General features: G+C 38.9%; 1 protein-coding gene across 2 annotated transcripts in view; it reads right to left on the reverse strand.

The window, feature by feature from the left end:
• Positions 1–18599, reverse strand: part of loco (regulator of G protein signaling family member locomotion defects) — a 29392-nt gene that overhangs the window by 9375 nt on the left and 1418 nt on the right. For both annotated transcript variants that reach the window (XM_090154440.1, XM_090154439.1), the window contains exons 2-3: positions 16745–18349; positions 15596–16488 (exon numbers count right to left, since the gene is read on the reverse strand). In XM_090154440.1, the coding sequence (XP_090010566.1) occupies positions 15596–16488; positions 16745–18251 (2400 nt within the window). In that variant the 5' untranslated portion in view covers positions 18252–18349. The remainder of the gene's footprint in view (positions 1–15595; positions 16489–16744; positions 18350–18599) is intronic.

An 18599-nucleotide genomic window follows, 5' to 3' on the forward strand; every position in this document is an offset into this window, starting at 1 on the left:
TAATTTCATTTTCTCCCTGTTTCTACAAAATCCAAACAATATCTGCTTTTATAAAAAAAAAAACCGACGTAGATGGCGCTACAATATATACTGTGGCGGAGTGGTTAGCGCTTTGGCCTCGCAGCAAGGAGTCGGGTTCGATTCCAACTTGGGGCACTGGGTGAAAACTCAGAACCACTCCTTTTGCGTAGTTTGCAAGTAATCTCCCCACTGGTTAAAGGGGTATTCCCCTTCTCATAAAAACTTGTTGAGGTTAACGGTAATAGTTAGTGTAGGGCGCTGTTGGCTCGCGTGGAAGGGTTTGCCTACGCATTATAGCCCGCTATTAAGGCAATATAAGTCATTAGATGACTTGGGCCTAAGGTGGTGCCTTGGGTATTAGCCTAGCTGATTATTTGAATTACCGTTTGTTGTTTGACCTGGGTTCGATTCATGGCTTCGGCAGTCAACAGTTTTTATTGATGTTTTATTTTGTAAAACCTATTAATTCTAATTAAACATGAAATGATAATTCAATGCATAAAAAATATAAAATATCGTCAAAACGTTTATATAGTTAAATAATATATATTTTTTAAATCTTTTTACTAAAATCATAAGCCTATCATAAGGTCTAGTCCAAATTTTTGACGACCACACACCCGTTATTAAGAGGTAGGTATTCAAAATCTGCAGCTCCTAGTGGTTATGTTCTCAACTAGGCATTTCCCCAAATGAATTTCGCGCGTTGCATGATGATTGCGCAGAAGGCGTGCGCGAACGTTTTTAAACTTAGAACCACGCGGGAGAAATCTCCGCCGCGAGCCCTTAGCACCGTAGCCAAGGCTTATTCACATTTTTATAACTTTCAAACTTAAAATTAACACTTATCGCGGCAAAATTATTCATCAGAACCTAAAACTGGCTTTTGGAAATAAGAGAACTGCGGTTTCTGAAGATATTTATTTTTCAGATTTGAGATTTAGACGCGTTTTGTGTGGCATTTATCAACCCGAGCGTGGCTGCTCTACCAAGTAAGAGAATATTTTAGATGTAGAAATTTGGAAAACGAAGATGTCGCTACTGCCCTATTGTCGTACGTTCATTTTCTTATATCCAGGACAACGCCGTTAACATGGGCCCCTATGGTAGACCTTTGCTTATGGATAACTTATGATAGGCTTATGCTAAAATATAAAAAAAATAATATTGCCGAGAACCGAACCCGAGGCAAGACGACAGAACTGTTATTTCAAATTCCGAAAATACGGTGGCGCTGATGTCACTGCTCGTTGGTTCTTCGGTAAAGCTCGAGGTTACACGGGGCTATTCATACTCGAAACTCTGAAACCATATTTACTCTAATAACCCTGGTCACACTCACACAGTCAATGTTTAAAACGTTATCGCGGGGTAGGTGCTAAAGTTTTAGAAAGGGGGAAGTGCCGGGAATTCCTCCCCCGCTCGTAACATGACCTTTTCAACCTTTGGGGGGGGGGGGGGAGGTCGAACGGTGCGCGCGTTTTTCAAGAGAAATGATTTTGAAGGCAAGAGCCTCGTTCTTTATCGAGGAAGGATGGCGAATCCGGAACTGCATTTTTTGAAATGTTTTTCTTTCACGACTCGTAGATGTTGCTGAGGTTCTTGAGGCGGATAATTTTTTTCATTTTTTTGAAATATTTGAAAGGTGCTGACAAAAAGGTGCGCTATCTTAGTCGGAAAATGTAATTATCTATCCCATACCCCTAGTTATCCGAGAATGATTTTTATGGCAGAATTGCGAGCCAAAAATGCGCGAATATTTGGTTTTTTCGCTGTCTATTTCTCAGGGTTCTCCGATTTAAAACAATTTCACTTCAATGTTTTTATTCAAAAGTGTAAAAGTAATGCCAATTTAGAACAAACTAAATCACAAATAATTATTAAATTCAACTAAGATTAATTTCGATTTTATTTTATATTATCGCAAATTATGAATCAATTTATCGAGAAAAAGAGGCGTTAAATGTTTAAGAATCCAAAAATCAATTAAAATTTAAGATTTTAATGAAAATCGATTTTCAGAATGGTTACCCTAAGATTAAATCCAAATAAATACAACATTTGGTATTTTCCCTAACGGTTGAACTCGACTGAAAATAGGGTATATTGAAGGGAGGGAATTGCTCCCACTAAAAAACCGAGTTATTCCGGCTTGCATTTTAACAATTATTCCGGGCCCCAAAAGACAGCCTCGAAGAAAGAAACCGTTTATTTAAAATCGAGTCCCTCGCTCTGGTAATTTGTACCGGCTTCCCTAACTCCCTCGTCAGTCCCGGTAGAACCTTTCTTAAGTTAATATCAAGATATTACGGTAGTTATCGAGTAAGTTGCTTATGTGGTCGAAGGTGGTGCCTTGGGTATTAGCTCTATTTAAAAAAAAAATCTACTACAATCGCGGTCAATTCTAAACCATTTTAAATTCCGCATCGTCGTAAATCAGGGCAAAAATATTGACGCTTACCCAATTCTTTTTCGCAATCAGATCACCGGTCATCATTCCTAAACAGTTTGAAAGAAGTTTCTCCACAAACCGCTACTAAAGAATAACTTTCGTCGCGAAAATAATCCATGGATTCGAGGTCCGTGACTGTCACCGAGGACAAAGAGAAATCGACTAGACGCGAACGAGTGCCGAAAAGTCAAGTGTCCGTTTCAAGCACCCCTCGCAATTTTTGGAGGTCGCGAAAGGGCCATGTGGTCTCTCCGGCGATGGACCCCAACGGGCCACGTGAGAAAAGCGGGAAAGTGTGGGAAAGGATCTTTCGGGACGGCAACGCGAGACGGCGAGCCAGAGTCAGCGGCTTTTTGTCGCGAAACGAGAAATGACGATAGAAAGGAAACGCGGAAAGTTAAATGTTGCTCAAAAACGCGAAGGATGTTTTCGGCGTGTCCTGGGAGCTCGTAGCTGGCAGGAAGTGAGATCTGGGAGGAGGGAGGGCGGACAGAAACTCGATACCAACGCGGCTACGACCCGTAATTGTCATATCCCACCACTCGCCAGTGCTTTTTGTCTCCAAAGTATTAAAACAAAATAAAGAGTGGCGCTTTTTTCCGCGGGAAACTCAAATTAAGCGCCTCCAGCTTCGGGAATCTTTCATCCGCGAAAATATCAGCGAAACGACCAGAAACAATGGCAATCGCTAGCTTAATAGGTTACGCCGCCTCTTTTGGACTTTCGTGCCCTCCCGAAATGTGCCCGTTCCTTTTATTCATTTTGGCCCCGATATTTTCTCTATCATTATTCGCTCGAATACGGAAACGTCGTAACTCCAAAATTCATAACTTTACCGAAATCTTTCGCTAAATTGTATCATAGGAATTATTTATTTTACGAAATGAAACTCATCCGAAAGTCATAAACAGCCACACCCGCGAAGTTTTTCAAGCCGCTAAACAAGTCCAAAACAACCAAACTGCTCAAAAGTCAATTCAGAAATGTATTCGCTTTAAAACACTATATACAATACATTATAAGGGGACAATTTTTCGATCTCGAATTTTCCGCGCGTGACGATATTATTTGTCTACTATTATTGTATATTATAAATCTATTAATTTTTATATGAACTTGTCCTAATAATTTTTATTTCCACAAAATATCTTTTTCTATTATTTATCTTTTTTAATGTTGTAACATGTTTTTTTTTGACTGTTTAGAAATTTTCCCGATTTCCAAAAGGATTCAAAACTTCCAGGTCGATTTTTCTCTAAACTAGATTTTTTCAAGTTATGATGTTTTTACTATCATTTACGAATTGTTTTAAGTTTAAGTACCTTACTCTTTCAACGGAATTTCTCACGGATTTATCAAGTTACGCGCAATAGCCCCTTTTTACATCAACGAAATTTGTTGATTGACTTTTTAGGGTGAAACGTTAGTAGGAGCCTCTATTTCTTCCGCGGCCGTTCCACTGACAATGAGAGTACCCGAGGTGTTTATTGCCGATTTTGTTCAAAGTCGGCCGTAATGTAGACCTATATGAGATATCAAATTTCCCAAAAGTAGACGTTGCACTACCCATTCGATTTGCCATGGCAACCGAAAATGTTAAAACAAGATTTTTTCCTTATTTTACAAAAAAAAATTCCAATTTACCCAAACTTGAGGAAATTTACCTATATGTGGTTCAAATTACCCATTTCGCGATTTTAAAATTTTTTACCGAGAAAATCCCATGCTTTTTTAAATGGAGATTTTTTAAGTGGTCAAAAATATTTTCGGTTGCCATGGCAAATCGAATGGGTAGTACAACGTCTCCTTTTGGGAAATTTCATACCTCATATAGGTCTATATTACACCCGACTTTGAACAACATCGGCAATTCGTAGCTTGCTCGTAGGTGTGGCTTTTGTTCGTTGCCATAGTAACGCGTATAGTCGGCCATGACATTAAGACACCCACGGTGGTCACGCGATTATTTCGCAGAATCGTGTCGTTTCGGCTCGTGATCTGTGACGTGAAATTAATGCCATGGCGGCCGTTTCAAGGCGGGTCTTAGTTATGACGTACGCTTACGACGCTACGAGCAAGCACACAATAAACACCTCGGGTACTCTCCTTAGCTTAGTGGCCAAGATGATTTGTTCAAAGAAGATTCTACTAAACAAGCCGATGAGTAAACCACTATTATACTATACCGTAGTGCAAATTTGGTTAAGTGTGAAATGGGGATTGGAAATTAAAATTACTTCCCAAATAACGAATACTCGCCAATGTTAAAAACACTCTCCACAACCTTTAAAAATAATATAACCTCTAACGGGTTCTTTACGAAACAATATCAACCCTTTCCGGGGTGACAGAAATAACAGAGGTTTGCGGCACCTAGGCAGAGGCGTAGTGAGGGGGGGGGGGATATTAAAGCGGATATTGTAAACTTGGAAATTTTTTAATATATCAATTAAATTAATATTTATTTTGTTATTGATAATGATTAGGTTTCGTTTAAAAACAAGGAATTTTATAGTGGAAATTGGGGCCGGCGTAGGTGGGGAGGGCGGGGGCGCAAATTTTGCAGTTTTGCCCTGGGCGCCAAATAACCTCACTACGCCACTGCACCTAGGAGCAACAAACACAGCACCTCACACAAGGAGAACGCAACCCGTCAAAAGTCGTCTATTTTCTTATGTACAATTTCCATTGGATAGATGCTTTAGCGCCTGCTGCCGTCGGAAGGGGAAAATTGTCTCCCCCTTTCCGTAAAACGTTCAGCGTAAATGTTCGTCCAATGAAATTTGTACACAACACTGCGTTAGCGTGTTTAAAGGCTAGCTGCGTTCTCCTTGCGTTTGTTGCTCCTAGATTTGACGCTAGTACGTCCCTTAAGGGTGTATATTTTAATTCTCCAAGCCTTCGCATTGTCGTTGTTACCCGGAAATGCTCGTAACCAGTTAGGTTCGCTGATTAGGAATTGAATTGATGCCAGCTGGAGACTGTTGACTCCTTTCGCCAACGGACAAGAAAGGAAATCAATCGGTGTCCGCAAACATTCTTTAAAACACGCCGAGCCCATCACGCGACTATAATTTTCCGAAACAATGGCCAGGAATGTCGCGTTGGAATCGATATCTCGTATCTTTGTACGAGGGGTTTTCCAAATATTCGAGCTGGCTAGAGGGGAGCCGACTCATCCGACCAAACCGATTTCAAAAGTTAAACGCGCTTTTCTTTTTCAGACCAAACCCTCTGCCACGCAGCGATGGGCACCGCTCCTCTCATTGTGAGCGCTTTTGTTATTATGGGCAAAATTCTACGGCAAAATGTTTATTTAAAAGAGCGCGAAACGAAAATGAGAGGAGGGCCTATTTCAGCGCTCAAAAAAGAACGCCAATTTTACCGCTTTAAAAAGAGTGAAAAGAGAGGAACGCTTATTTTACCGCTCAAAAAAGAGCGAAAAGAGGAGCGCCGATTTTACCGCTTTAAAAAGAGTGAAAAGAGGAACGCTTGTTTTACCGCTCAAAAAAGAGCGAAAAGAGAGGAGCGCCGATTTTACCGCTCAAAAAAGAACGAAAAGAGAGGAGCGCCGATTTTACCGCTCAAAAAAGAACGAAAAGAGAGGAGCGCCGATTTTACCGCTCAAAAAAGAACGAAAAGAGAGGAGCGCCGATTTTACCGATCAAAAAAGAGCGAAAAGAGAGGAGTGCCGATTTTACCGTGAGCGAGCGGGGAATGAGCTGAGTGGCTCTTCGACGAAAATGCCCAACACTACTGCCGCATCCTACGCTAAACCAGTGATGAATAATTAGTACGCGCGTCCCTTTTGGTGAGAAACGGGGCTTACACGTACGTCGCATCAAAAGTGAAAATACGAGAAGTATCCACCTCTCTATACTGCTTGTACTGCTAATGTTATTCGCAGGCGGATTTTGGCGTTTGGGAGAATATCTCGGGTCGAAATACGTCAATAGTGATTAACTCAAACTATTCTCGAGATCAAATAAGATTTTTAATAAATAAATATCTTTACTCAGTTTCATTGGTACGTTATGTATAGTTAGTTGGAGTAATAAACATTTAATTAAAAACCGACTCCCGCGGATATTATGATTAAATTGGTAAAATATGAAACTACTTAAAGAGTAAGTTGCAAATTATTTGTTACCGCCTTAATTAAACGAAGCGCTTACGTTTAAAATACCCAAATATAAAGTTCCGTTACTTTCCGTTTCGTAGTTAATTAGAAATAATTAGTAAAATGCCGAAACAATTTGAATTTTAGCGTTGTGATTGACGTCAATGACTACACGTAGATGCTACACTGATTCCGTGGCCGAAACCGAAAAATCTCCTAGAGAACCATGGGATTTTCTACTACTGAATTTTGTACGCGGGTGCTTTTTTTTAAATCACGCGCGTGCTAAATTGACATCGCCATATCTACCAAGGTATGATCTTGGTAGGATAGTGGGAACTAACTAATCTACCAGATGCAGTGGGAAAAATTAAGAGAAAACCGTAGACAATGACGTCACAAACTAGGCGCGATAAAGTTATCGTTCAAAATAAAATCCGATGTGGGGCGCTGCATGTAAATTTAATTTAATATGAAATAAACTTAACGACGGTATTTCATCAAGCGAGTTACTTTTTCGGAAAGCCCATGATCAAATGAACAAGAAAAATGTAAAGTAGTTTAGTTTCTATTCCATAAATCTTTTGGCAACCTACTTTTTAATTAAAATAGTAAATTAATTTTACTTTGTTAATCAAGTAGTTTCATATTTCATTATTTTGATTAGTAATAAACATGAAACTACTTAATTAGAACAGTAAAATTGATTAAAAAAATAAACTTAATAAAATTATTTAATTAATACATTAATATTTTACTTCGCTAATTTAGTTTCATATTATATTATTTTGATTAGTCGGAGTAACACTTGTAGTGAGTGCGCATGCTTCCATGGTAACTGCCGTGAACTGGCGAAGGTACGCGATTAATTTGCATGACCCGTGATAGAGGCTTATCGCGAGAGATACATTATATACTTCTGTTAATACAATTTGCGCTTATGGGGGCCTGTACAAAAAGAAGACCTCGCATTTGCCATGGAAAACTATTAGCTACGCTTGATAATTTAGCGGGAAGGGGGAAAATGAAAAGAAAATTGAAGCTAGTTTCGACCAATTAGCGAGGAATTTTACGCGCTTTCGCTATTATTTCTACCTCTGAGGTTGCCTCGTAAGGGATTAAATATTAAGAAAAAATGATAAACCAAAAAAATTGACATAAATCATCGCGGCATCCCCTCTTTTTGGGGGCGTTCGACTTACTTCCACCGTCGTTAAAGGGAGTATCCGAGTAGCTGGATCAACCAATTTCACGTTCTTCCCGCTAGGAACGCTGTTAACTGACTTTTTAGGGCGAAACGTTAGTAGGAGCCTCTATTCCCACCACCTGATGCAAAATTCGCGCGTCTTTTTCGTTATAACGAGATTGCGCTAAACAACTCACCGCGTACAATTGGGAGGAAAAATCCTATCGTAGTAGTATACCGGAGTGCGGATTTGTAGTTTGAAATGAAGCGAGTGCCCCCGCAATTACGAGTCCCTAATTTTCGCGACACTTTTTACTCAATTTAATGTCGGTTTCCTGGTGCAGCGCGAAGGCCCCACCCCGACGAAAATACTTTCTTTGCCCGAAACCGTATTTATTTTCGTCTACGTTCTCGAAAGAATAATACGTGATTTCCAATGTACTATAACGTAACACGCCCTTCACGTGACCCTCCCCCGAAGGAGAGCTCTTTCGAAGTCGAGCGTTTCCTAAAATGGCCCGTGGAATGGACACTCGCCAATTGATAAACAGTAGGCCGGTTCCACTCCGCTCAAAAGTGACGTCTCGGAGACGAGGACGACCCTTTCGCGGGATCGTTAATTACCAGAATTGATGATTACCAAGAGACTTTGTCGCCTCCCTGGCCCGGACGCCGCCCGCGAAACCTCCATTCGAGGAAAAACTTCTCTCTCATCGTCGACGATTTGATTAATAACCAACCGTTTGAATTCTTTCCAATTACATTCCTCCCTTCTCGCGATTGACTTTAGGCTGTACTTTTTTGGCTTTCGCCGTTTGCTCTAGTGTACCAAAGCTCGACCATACGGCTACGCTCGCTTTTCAATTAGCCTTTTCAGATTACGTAGAGCCACGTAGCGGCCAATGCGAGAAGTTCATTAGCCGTTGCATTTGGGTCCGCTAAACGAAAGATTTGTTTTTAAAGGGAACGTAACCTCTAAAATTTCTGTCGCCCCAGGGTTCCAATATTGGCCACTCCCTCCTATGGTTTTGGCCATTTTCGGCGCGGCTTAGTGGTTTGTTACGGAGATGGCCCCAAAATTTGTTGGGGTCTCGCGCAAAGAAGGCGTTCGGGGTTATATTCAATTTAAAACACAAATTGTCCGTTTAATAGTCGAAAATCTCATCGTAGAAACGCATGGGGCGCCAAACCGGATAAAAAAGGAATACGAAAAATAAAATATAATCCAATATATTGATTATGACGTTTTATGTTATGAACCTTTAAAATATAATATAAACAAATGTAAAGTATGAACTTTTGCAAACATAAAGTATGAACTTTTGCAAACATAAAGTATGAACTTTTGCAAACATAAAGTATGAACTTTTGCAAACATAAAGTATGAACTTTTGCAAACATAAAGTATGAACTTTTGCAAAAATAAAGTATGAACTTTTGCAAAAATAAAGTATGAACTTTTGCAAACATAAAGTATGAACTTTTGCAAACATAAAGTATGAACTTTTGCAAACATAAAGTATGAACTTTTGCAAACATAAAGTATGAACTTTTGCAAACATAAAGTATGAACTTTTGCAAACATAAAGTATGAACTTTTGCAAACATAAAGTATGAACTTTTGCAAACATAAAGTTTGAATTTTTGCAAACATAAAGTATGAACTTTTGCAAACATAAAGTATGAACTTTTGCAAACATAAAGTATGAACTTTTGCAAATATTTACATGGTCTCTCCGTCCGCGAAAAATTATATTTGCAAACTTCATACTTTATACTTGTAGATTTCATACATTATACTTGTAGAATTCATACATTATACTTGTAGAATTCATACATTATACTTGTAGAATTCATACATCATATTTGTAGATTTCATACATTATACTTGTAGATTTCATACGTTATACTTGTAGATTTCATACGTTATACTTGTAGATTTCATACGTTATACTTGTAGATTTCATACGTTATACTTGTAGATTTCATACGTTACACTTGTAGATTTCATACGTTACACTTGTAGATTTCATACGTTACACTTGTAGATTTCATACGTTACACTTGTAGATTTCATACGTTACACTTGTAGATTTCATACGTTACACTTGTAGATTTCATACGTTACACTTGTAGATTTCATACGTTACACTTGTAGATTTCATACGTTACACTTGTAGATTTCATACGTTATACTTGTAGATTTCATACGTTATACTTGTAGATTTCATACGTTATACTTGTAGATTTCATACGTTATACTTGTAGATTTCATACGTTACACTTGTAGATTTCATACGTTACACTTGTAGATTTCATACGTTACACTTGTAGATTTCATACGTTACACTTGTAGATTTCATACGTTACACTTGTAGATTTCATACGTTACACTTGTAGATTTCATACGTTACACTTGTAGATTTCATACGTTACACTTGTAGATTTCATACGTTACACTTGTAGATTTCATACGTTACACTTGTAGATTTCATACGTTACACTTGTAGATTTCATACGTTATACTTGTAGATTTCATACGTTATATTTGTAGATTTCATACGTTATACTTGTAGATTTCATACGTTATACTTGTAGATTTCATACGTTATACTTGTAGATTTCATACGTTATATTTCAAATATAAAGTATGAAATCTACAAATATAATGTACGTAATAAATAAACTGTGTGAAATTTAAAAATATAAAGTATGAAGTTTACAAATATACATTTTTCTAAGTCCATGTTTTATGTTTGCCAAAGTTCATAATCTATATATTTATATTTTATTTTATAAGTTCATAATCTATATATTTATATTTATATTCTATTTTATAAGTTCATAATCTATATATTTATATTTATATTCTATTTTATAAGTTCATAATCTATATATTTATATTCTATTTTAAAAGTTCATAAGCTATATTAATGTTCTATTTTATAAGTTCATAATATATATATATATTTATATTATATTTTATAAGTTCATAATATATATATATTTATATTTATATTATATTTTATAAGTTAATAATATATATATTTATATTATATTCTAAAGGTTCATAATCTATATATTTATATTCTATTTTAAAAGTTCATAATCTATATTAATGTTCTATTTTATAAGTTCATAATCAGGGTTGGCAAAATTTGAGTTTTTTAAAAAAAAAACAGAAATACTGTTTTTTTTTGTTTTAAACAACTCTTCTTAGTTTTAAACTGTTTTTATTTCTAAGTAAAAAAAACACGTTTTAAACACTAAATAATTGTTTTAAACGTGTTTTAAACTCTTTGTAGTAACGCTTGTAGATGGCGTTACAATCTTAAAAAGTTAACCTTTTTACCTCGGTCGTGGGTTCAAACGTCAGTTAAAGTTCTCACGCCGTGTGAGTCATTAAGGTAGATGTATTAAGGTTGAAAGGCGAGGGAACGAGGTGTATATTTGGTTTTGGTTTTATTTTTACATTGAATTTCGGAAGTTTAGGAAGTCGAACTGACTCGAATAGAAATTAGAAAGTCGTAATTAGATTTAATCTCGGATTTTGTTTAAAGCGGCTAGTATAATGAGTTTAACTGGTCGAAAAAAAGATCCAATATGGACTTTTTTTAATATTACTGAACCAAATGAAAATAACCAAAGTTTCCGAACTAAAACAACTAGAGCGAGGTGCAAGAAGTGTCATACGGAGATGGTAGGACTGGTTGCTAGAATGAAGAAACACGTTGACATTTGTATTTCCACATTGGAAAGTGCTATAGATATTTCTGACAATAATAGTAAAACAGATGAGGATAATCTGGATGAAGATGACATACCCCTAGCTAATTTATCAACTCTAGGACAAGAAGACGTATTTTTTGATTCGACGTCGCCTTCTGAAAATGAAATAGGTTGGTGTCATTTTAATAATTTTACTTCATTTATTTATTTTAATAATTATCATATTTATTTTGTTCTTTGGTATTTGTAGTACCCCGGGCCCTTCCCCAACGACCATTAACTCCTGGTAACACCAGTTCTGCCAGTGGATCTACTATATCTGTAACCTCCAGATCCTCTACTCCGTCTGAACTGTCACTCTCCAATCACAAAAGAAAATCTCAGTCAGTAATCTCCAACTCAGGGTCATCGAGTGCTAAAATAAGTAAATTTGTATTTCGTACATCCGCATCCGAAAAGAAACAGCTTGATTTGCAAATCGCGCGATATACGTATGCAACCAATTCGGCTTTTCGTCACGTTGAACATCCAGAATTCATCCAATTGATCAATAGTTTAAGACCAGGATATACACCACCGTCGCGTCGTCAAGTTGGAAACCAGTTACTCGATGAAGTATACCAAAGTGTTTTGACTGAAATGAAGAACAATCTGAATGGAAAAACAGTTTGCATGTCATTAGACGGCTGGAGCAATGTTCACATGGAACCTGTGATTTGTGTTTCAGTCACCGATTTGTTAGATGATACATGCCATTTAGTCGAAACTATTGACACTGGAGCACAAAAGCATGATGCTGAAAATTTATATAACCTGGCTGTGAAATCTATAAAAAATTGTCAGAAATACAACTGTATTGTGAAGAGTTTTGTCACCGATAACGCATCAAACATGGTAAATATGAGAACACGTTTGGCAACTTCGGAAGATCTCGGTACAGTGGACATTATTACCTACGGATGTTCTGCGCACATATTCAACTTGTTGGCCCACGACATTGATAAAGAAAACCCAGGAATAAAGGAGCATGTTAAACAAATTATAAAGTACTTTAGAAACACTCATTTTCCGGCTGCCAAATATAAAGAATCGGGCGGAAATAAATTAGTTCTACCCTCTGATGTTCGATGGAACACGTTGGCTGATTGTCTAGAGTCGTACTTGAAAAATTGGCATATTTTATCTAAGGTGTGCAGCGAAAATCGAGTAGCTATCGATAAGGATATATCGAAAAAAGTGTTTGACATGAATCTGAAAATGAACACAGAAGATTACCTGAAGAAACTGAAAATTATTGCAGTGGCACTAGATAAAGTACAGGGAGATAAATGCACCATTTCCGAAGCTACTAAAATTTGGATCGATCTTTTGGACGAATTTAAAATTCAATTTGGAGTGGCTGAGGAACGTAAATGCTTGAATCGATTTAATATGGCCATGACGGCCGTTCACTTTTTAGCATTTTTGCTAGATCCAAGATATCAAGACACAACCTTAACACTTACAGAAGAGCAGGTAGAAACAGCTTTGGAATATGCAAACACTTTCCATCCAACTACAATGCCAGATATAATTCGTTTCAGAGCGCAAACATCTCCATTTAAGTCATATTTGTTCTCCAAACTCTCCCTTGAAGGCTTAAATACATTGACATGGTGGAAAGCCTTAAGAGGTCAAATTAAACAAGGAACGTGGGAACTTGTTGAACAGCTTCATAGTGCAGTCGCATCTTCGGCAGGTTTAGAACGTGTATTTTCTTCTTTTGGTTTAGTTCAATCAAAGCTGAGAAACAGATTAGGGACTGAAAAGGCATCCAAGCTGGTAACAATCTTCAAACAACTCAACAGAAAAGATAACACATGTGAAACGTTAGATGTATAATTTTGTGCTTTGTAAGTTTAAAGTTTGTACATTACTTGAAAGAAATAAAGAATTCTTTCAACGCATTCTTGAATTTTCTTATAAAAACTCTTGATTAAAATACGATTAAAAAAAACCTGTTTAAAACTCTTAGTCTAAAACGTTTAAAACAAATTGGTGTTTTTTTTAAATCGATGTTTAGAACAAGTTTTAAACATTTGTTTTAAACATTTTGTTTAAAATTTGCCAACCCTGTTCATAATATATATATTTATATTATATTTTATAAGTTCATAATATATATATTTATATTATATTCTAAAGGTTCATAATATATATATTTATATTATATTTTATAAGTTCTTAATATATATATTTATATTCAATTTTATAAGTTCATAATATATATTTTAAAACATTATAATCTATATTTATGATTTTATTTTATTTTTCATATTTCTTTTTCCCTGTTTGGCGGCCCGTAGTAGCCTCGAGTGATGCGACATATGTTCTCAAAGGTGCTTCATAAATTAATTTTTAAATTAATATTAAAATTTTGGGGAATTATTACTGATAAGAGCTTTGAAAATTAAAGTAATATCTAGTTATTATATTAATTATTAAACGAATTATTATGATTATCAACGAACAAATCGTTGCGTCACCAAAATCTATCCGCTGTGTGGCGTTGGATAAAAATGGCCTGAGAGAGCTAAGAGTTTCCCGCTTTGGCCGCTAGTTGCCTATTCGTTAACTAAGACGTAAACTTATTAATTTAATTTTTATAAAATCGGAAGTAGTTGAGGAAACAGGATGTTGTTCAAATGGTAATTTCCGTGTTTATTTTATCAATGGAAAGTTATTGTGTATATTATACTGCGTAAGTGTCACAGTGAGCCAGTTAGTAGTTACTGATAGCTATGTGTGGAGTGACGTAGAATTGATGTATACCCAAATGGAAAAAAATATGGCGCAACTTGAAAAAATTAGCACGCGGAAGGTGAAGAACGGATACACTTATGCGCAAACATAATTATAAATATGCTAATACCATGATTTATTTATTTCTACTTAGGCCAGGTTTTGGGGATCCAATGAAATGCCGAGTAGATGTGATTTTTTTAGGGGGGAGGGACTTACTTTTCGAGCGTGAGGGTAAGTTAGTAACGCTAAAAATGGTAACTCTCCCTACGCACAAATACACACATTCTCCATAATAGAAAATTAAGTAGTTTATTGTGATGGCGAAATATATAGACACCCATTAGCGGTATCAGGAATGCATACCTCTATTTGGAATGCTTATCGCGGCAGATTTTCGTCTCGATGTGGATGACGGTTTTTTTGACGTCACTATGTTAACTTAACAAACAACAACGTGAGAGGGAAGCGCGCGCAAAGGGGATTTTTTTTCTCTAATAGGTGGGGCCAAAGCAGTCCGACTGATCTTACCATACGCGATAGGGCAGTATAAGAATTCCAAGTAGAGGTATGCAGGCCCGTACACAGCCGCCAAAACTCGGGGGCGCTCAAATTCTTTTTGGGGGTGCCAATACCTTGAGTAATTTTTATCTCCCCACCTATGTAATTAGTAAATATACTAATCCGGTTGTAGCCCTAAAATATCCGTCAAACATTTTTGATAAGCTGGTTCAATATTTCTACAATTGAAAAGTTTTTCTGGTGCAGTGAGACGCGCGAAAGCAATTTTCAAAAACTTTAGTAAAATGGTTTCAAATATTTACTGATACTAGCTCTCTAGTAAAAGTAATTTTCCTTTTTGATTAATATACAAATATTTTAGATCATATCATTCGGTAATTGAGCAATCGATTTTTTTTGGGTCAGTCGGATTGGGGATGCTGAAGTACTCATTTGGGGGCGCTGAGCATCCCCTGGCGCCCCCCCCCCCCCCGTGTACGGGCCTGGAGGTATGGTTTCCTGGCGGTATCTAATATTACTAAATAGAACAAAGTTACGCTTCTATAATATTTACCAACGGATTTTATCACTCGTAATATGTACGCAATCTCTACGTAATCCAAGTAATCCGCTTAATCCTAACGAAATATTGTCGTAATCCGCGTATTCTACGGAGTGCTCATCGTACTCTTGGTGTACGCCGTGGTAATTGGTGTACGTACAAACTCTTAAGTGATCAGCCTCTCGCTAGCACGTACGGAGAAAAAGTTACCAGATTCGGTTTAGCAATAAAGGTGGCACTTACTTGGGAATCGGAGTCGTCCTTGGACGCGTACGGATTGGGATCTCGGCCTCGTCTGTTGGCTTGGTGCCTTCGATAGACGAAGCCCTCGCAAGAGCCTATTTCGGACTCTTCGGACTGCAAATGGAGATCGTCCAAGCTTCTGGATCCCCCCGGCGTCTTCATCCTTCTCTCGAAAGTTTCGCCAAAGTTCCTCCGCTCGAGTTTCGAAGATAACGCGTTACCCCCAATGTCGCCTTTTTGACCGATCACCGCGGCCGGCAATTCGAGGTCGTACACTTTGGGACTCAGTCTACTGTCCAAATCTTTCACCGGCGATGGAGCAGTCGCTTTGCCTCTACTTTTGGGTATGGCGCCCGTTGATTTTTCCGGCTTGTGGATGACCATCTGGTCTCCGGTAGTCCTCGGGGTCACTCCCGGTCTTAAATTCGATTGAAGGTTCATTTCAGAGCCCCCCACGAGTGGCGTTCGAGGCGGGGGTGTCTTTTCGGGGGATGAAGGGTCTGGCATGACCCGGACCGTTAGTCTGTCCGTCGAGGACGACGCCGATAAGCCTTTCGACGATCCAGGAGACGTCTTGGTAGTTTCCCTGCACGGTAGTACAATATCCGGCACGGGTTCCTGTTGTACGCCTTCTTCGCGAACGTCGCGCGTCTTGTTGGAGACACTGAGGCCGGGCAAGGCTTGAACGTCTTCCTCCGTTTCGTTGAAATTCGATTGCTGGGACGTTACGTCATTGCACGTTCTGTAGGCGCCATTGACGCCAGGAACGTTGACGCTAGCTCCTGCCAGGTGGTTGTAACTAGGAACTGAGAAACTTTGGCGGTCTAAACTGTTGGTGCGATAACGGTTATAGTTCTCCACATCCACCACAAACACGCGATCGCTCGTATTGCCTAGAAACGATTGAAATTAGAAGATTATTAGATCGCGTTAAGTCAGGAATATATATAGTATAGCTCTTTTATTAATCTCCCTCAACTGATCATGTTATTCGCTTGAAACTGATTCCCACTGATTTTTCAGCTTCGAGCTTAGCAAAGATAGCGAAATCTACTTTAATAGCCGTCAATGTTTATACCCTAGGTGGTCACTTCTCTCCTAAGAGAATGATATACTATATCTTTACGCGAATAAAGGCGGCAAACTTACCTTCGTCTCTGAAGCCAATTCCGCTGTCGCTGTTGCTGCTATTACTGCTAGTGTTGCTGGGTTGAGGAGAAACTACGTGTCCGTTGAATTCGACGAGTCCACCGACGGCCGACGCGTCCACGTTGAGACCCATTCTATTTCGATAGAGACCGACAATGGCTTGTAGGATGACATCGGCTGATTCGGGAAACTCGCGGCAGCGATTGGTCAAAGGGTGCGGCGTGCAAGTAATTCGGAAGGCCTTGGCCCTTTTCAAGTGCATGTGGTGAGGTTGCAGTTTAGGATCCACCAAAAAGACGTGGCAGGAACTACTGATGGAAATGGGACCCTCTTGGCTCCCTTCGCTCAGTTCGTCGCTGCTGGCCCCGTGGCTGGTCACCAAGCCGAAGAACTTCTTGTCGTCGGCGTACACGCCACTGAAGGTTATTTTTTCGGCGGGAAATTCGGCCAGCATCAAGCCGTGAGGATTGGTCAGCAGTACGCTTTCGGGGAATACTGATAGCAGAACCAGCGTGTGGATCTTTTTTTCGATTCTAAGTCTTCGGATGCAATTGCGAATGGCTTGCAACCTGGAACTGGGCAATTGGGGCTCTTTGGGCATCTCGATGGTTCCTAGGTACCCCACCACCGCCCTCAACACGGCTCGAGCGTGCGTTTCGTCGTCCAATTCTTCCTCGACGTTGTCGTGTTGGAAGATGGAAGGGTACAGGATATTGTTCAGCTCCCTTTCGCTGAAAACCGAACTGAAGACCCGAGCGGAGGAACTTCCTTGACTGGTACTGTCCGTCGAAGCGCTCGACGCGCCATTGTTGGGATTGTGAATTCGTTTGGGCGCTTTGAAATGTCTTTTACCGCGGGCGTTTAACCTTTGTTTGGAGTAGGTGGGCGCCGCTAGGTCATTGGAGGATCGCGACGAACTCGGTTTGATGCCGACTTCCTTCAATTTCTGGTGGAGTATTAAGTCGAGCAAGGCTTTATTAGAGCGACTGCTCAGTCTGAAAGCCCCGTCGAAGCCCGATCTTTTGACCACAAGACACGGTCGTTGAGAACCGTCCGGTTGCGTGGCTATTTGCAAATGGTCGATGAACAAAGCGCCCGTTTGCAAATCGCGCACAACTTTCTCCGCCCGACTTCCAGTCTGATGGTGCCTGTGCCTCAAACGGTGCGGGTACTTAGGCTTAGTTCTCGTCGTCGGCACGATCTCTTCGTCCGACGAGTCCGAAAAGTAGTTTTCGGCGATTTGCAGTTTGAGAACTCCCGGAGTGGCTGCCATGAGCCTGACCACGTCATCGTGGAGAGCCTTGGAGACGTTTGTACCGTTGACGGCGATCAGAAAATCTCCCGGCCTTAATCCGGCGTTTTCGGCGGGGCTCCCGGTGACGATGCAGCTGAGAATGCAGGGTGCCTGGCCCGAGATCGTGAACCCGAAGCCATTTTTGCCCCGAGAAATCTCCACAGTTCGAACCCCGTAACTGGGCCGTTTTTTCCGTCGCCTCGGCTGATGCATTACGGGCGATTCCTCTTTCGTATTGACGCGCAGCCTAACAAAGACTATTTCGTTCAAAAACTACCACTGGCCATATTTTATATTTTCTAGAGACTGGGCTGAAAATAACAAATTTTATTATTATTATAACTAATCTTTATAACAATCAGTACATTATATAGAATAGTATTATTAAAATTGATATAATTAATTTGGCCACAGTTCATAATACTGTATAGAGTAGCACTATGATTTAATTTGTCCACAGATCATAATAAAGAGCAGTATTATTAAAATTGTTTTTATTAATTTGGTCGCAGTTCATAATGCGCAGTAGTATTATTACATTTTTTATTAATTTGGTCGCAG

The sequence above is a fragment of the Leiobunum rupestre genome, chromosome 7 (genome assembly GCF_980474605.1).
Source record: "Leiobunum rupestre chromosome 7, qqLeiRupe1.1.hap1, whole genome shotgun sequence".
NCBI classification, from domain to species: Eukaryota; Metazoa; Arthropoda; class Arachnida; order Opiliones; family Sclerosomatidae; genus Leiobunum; species Leiobunum rupestre.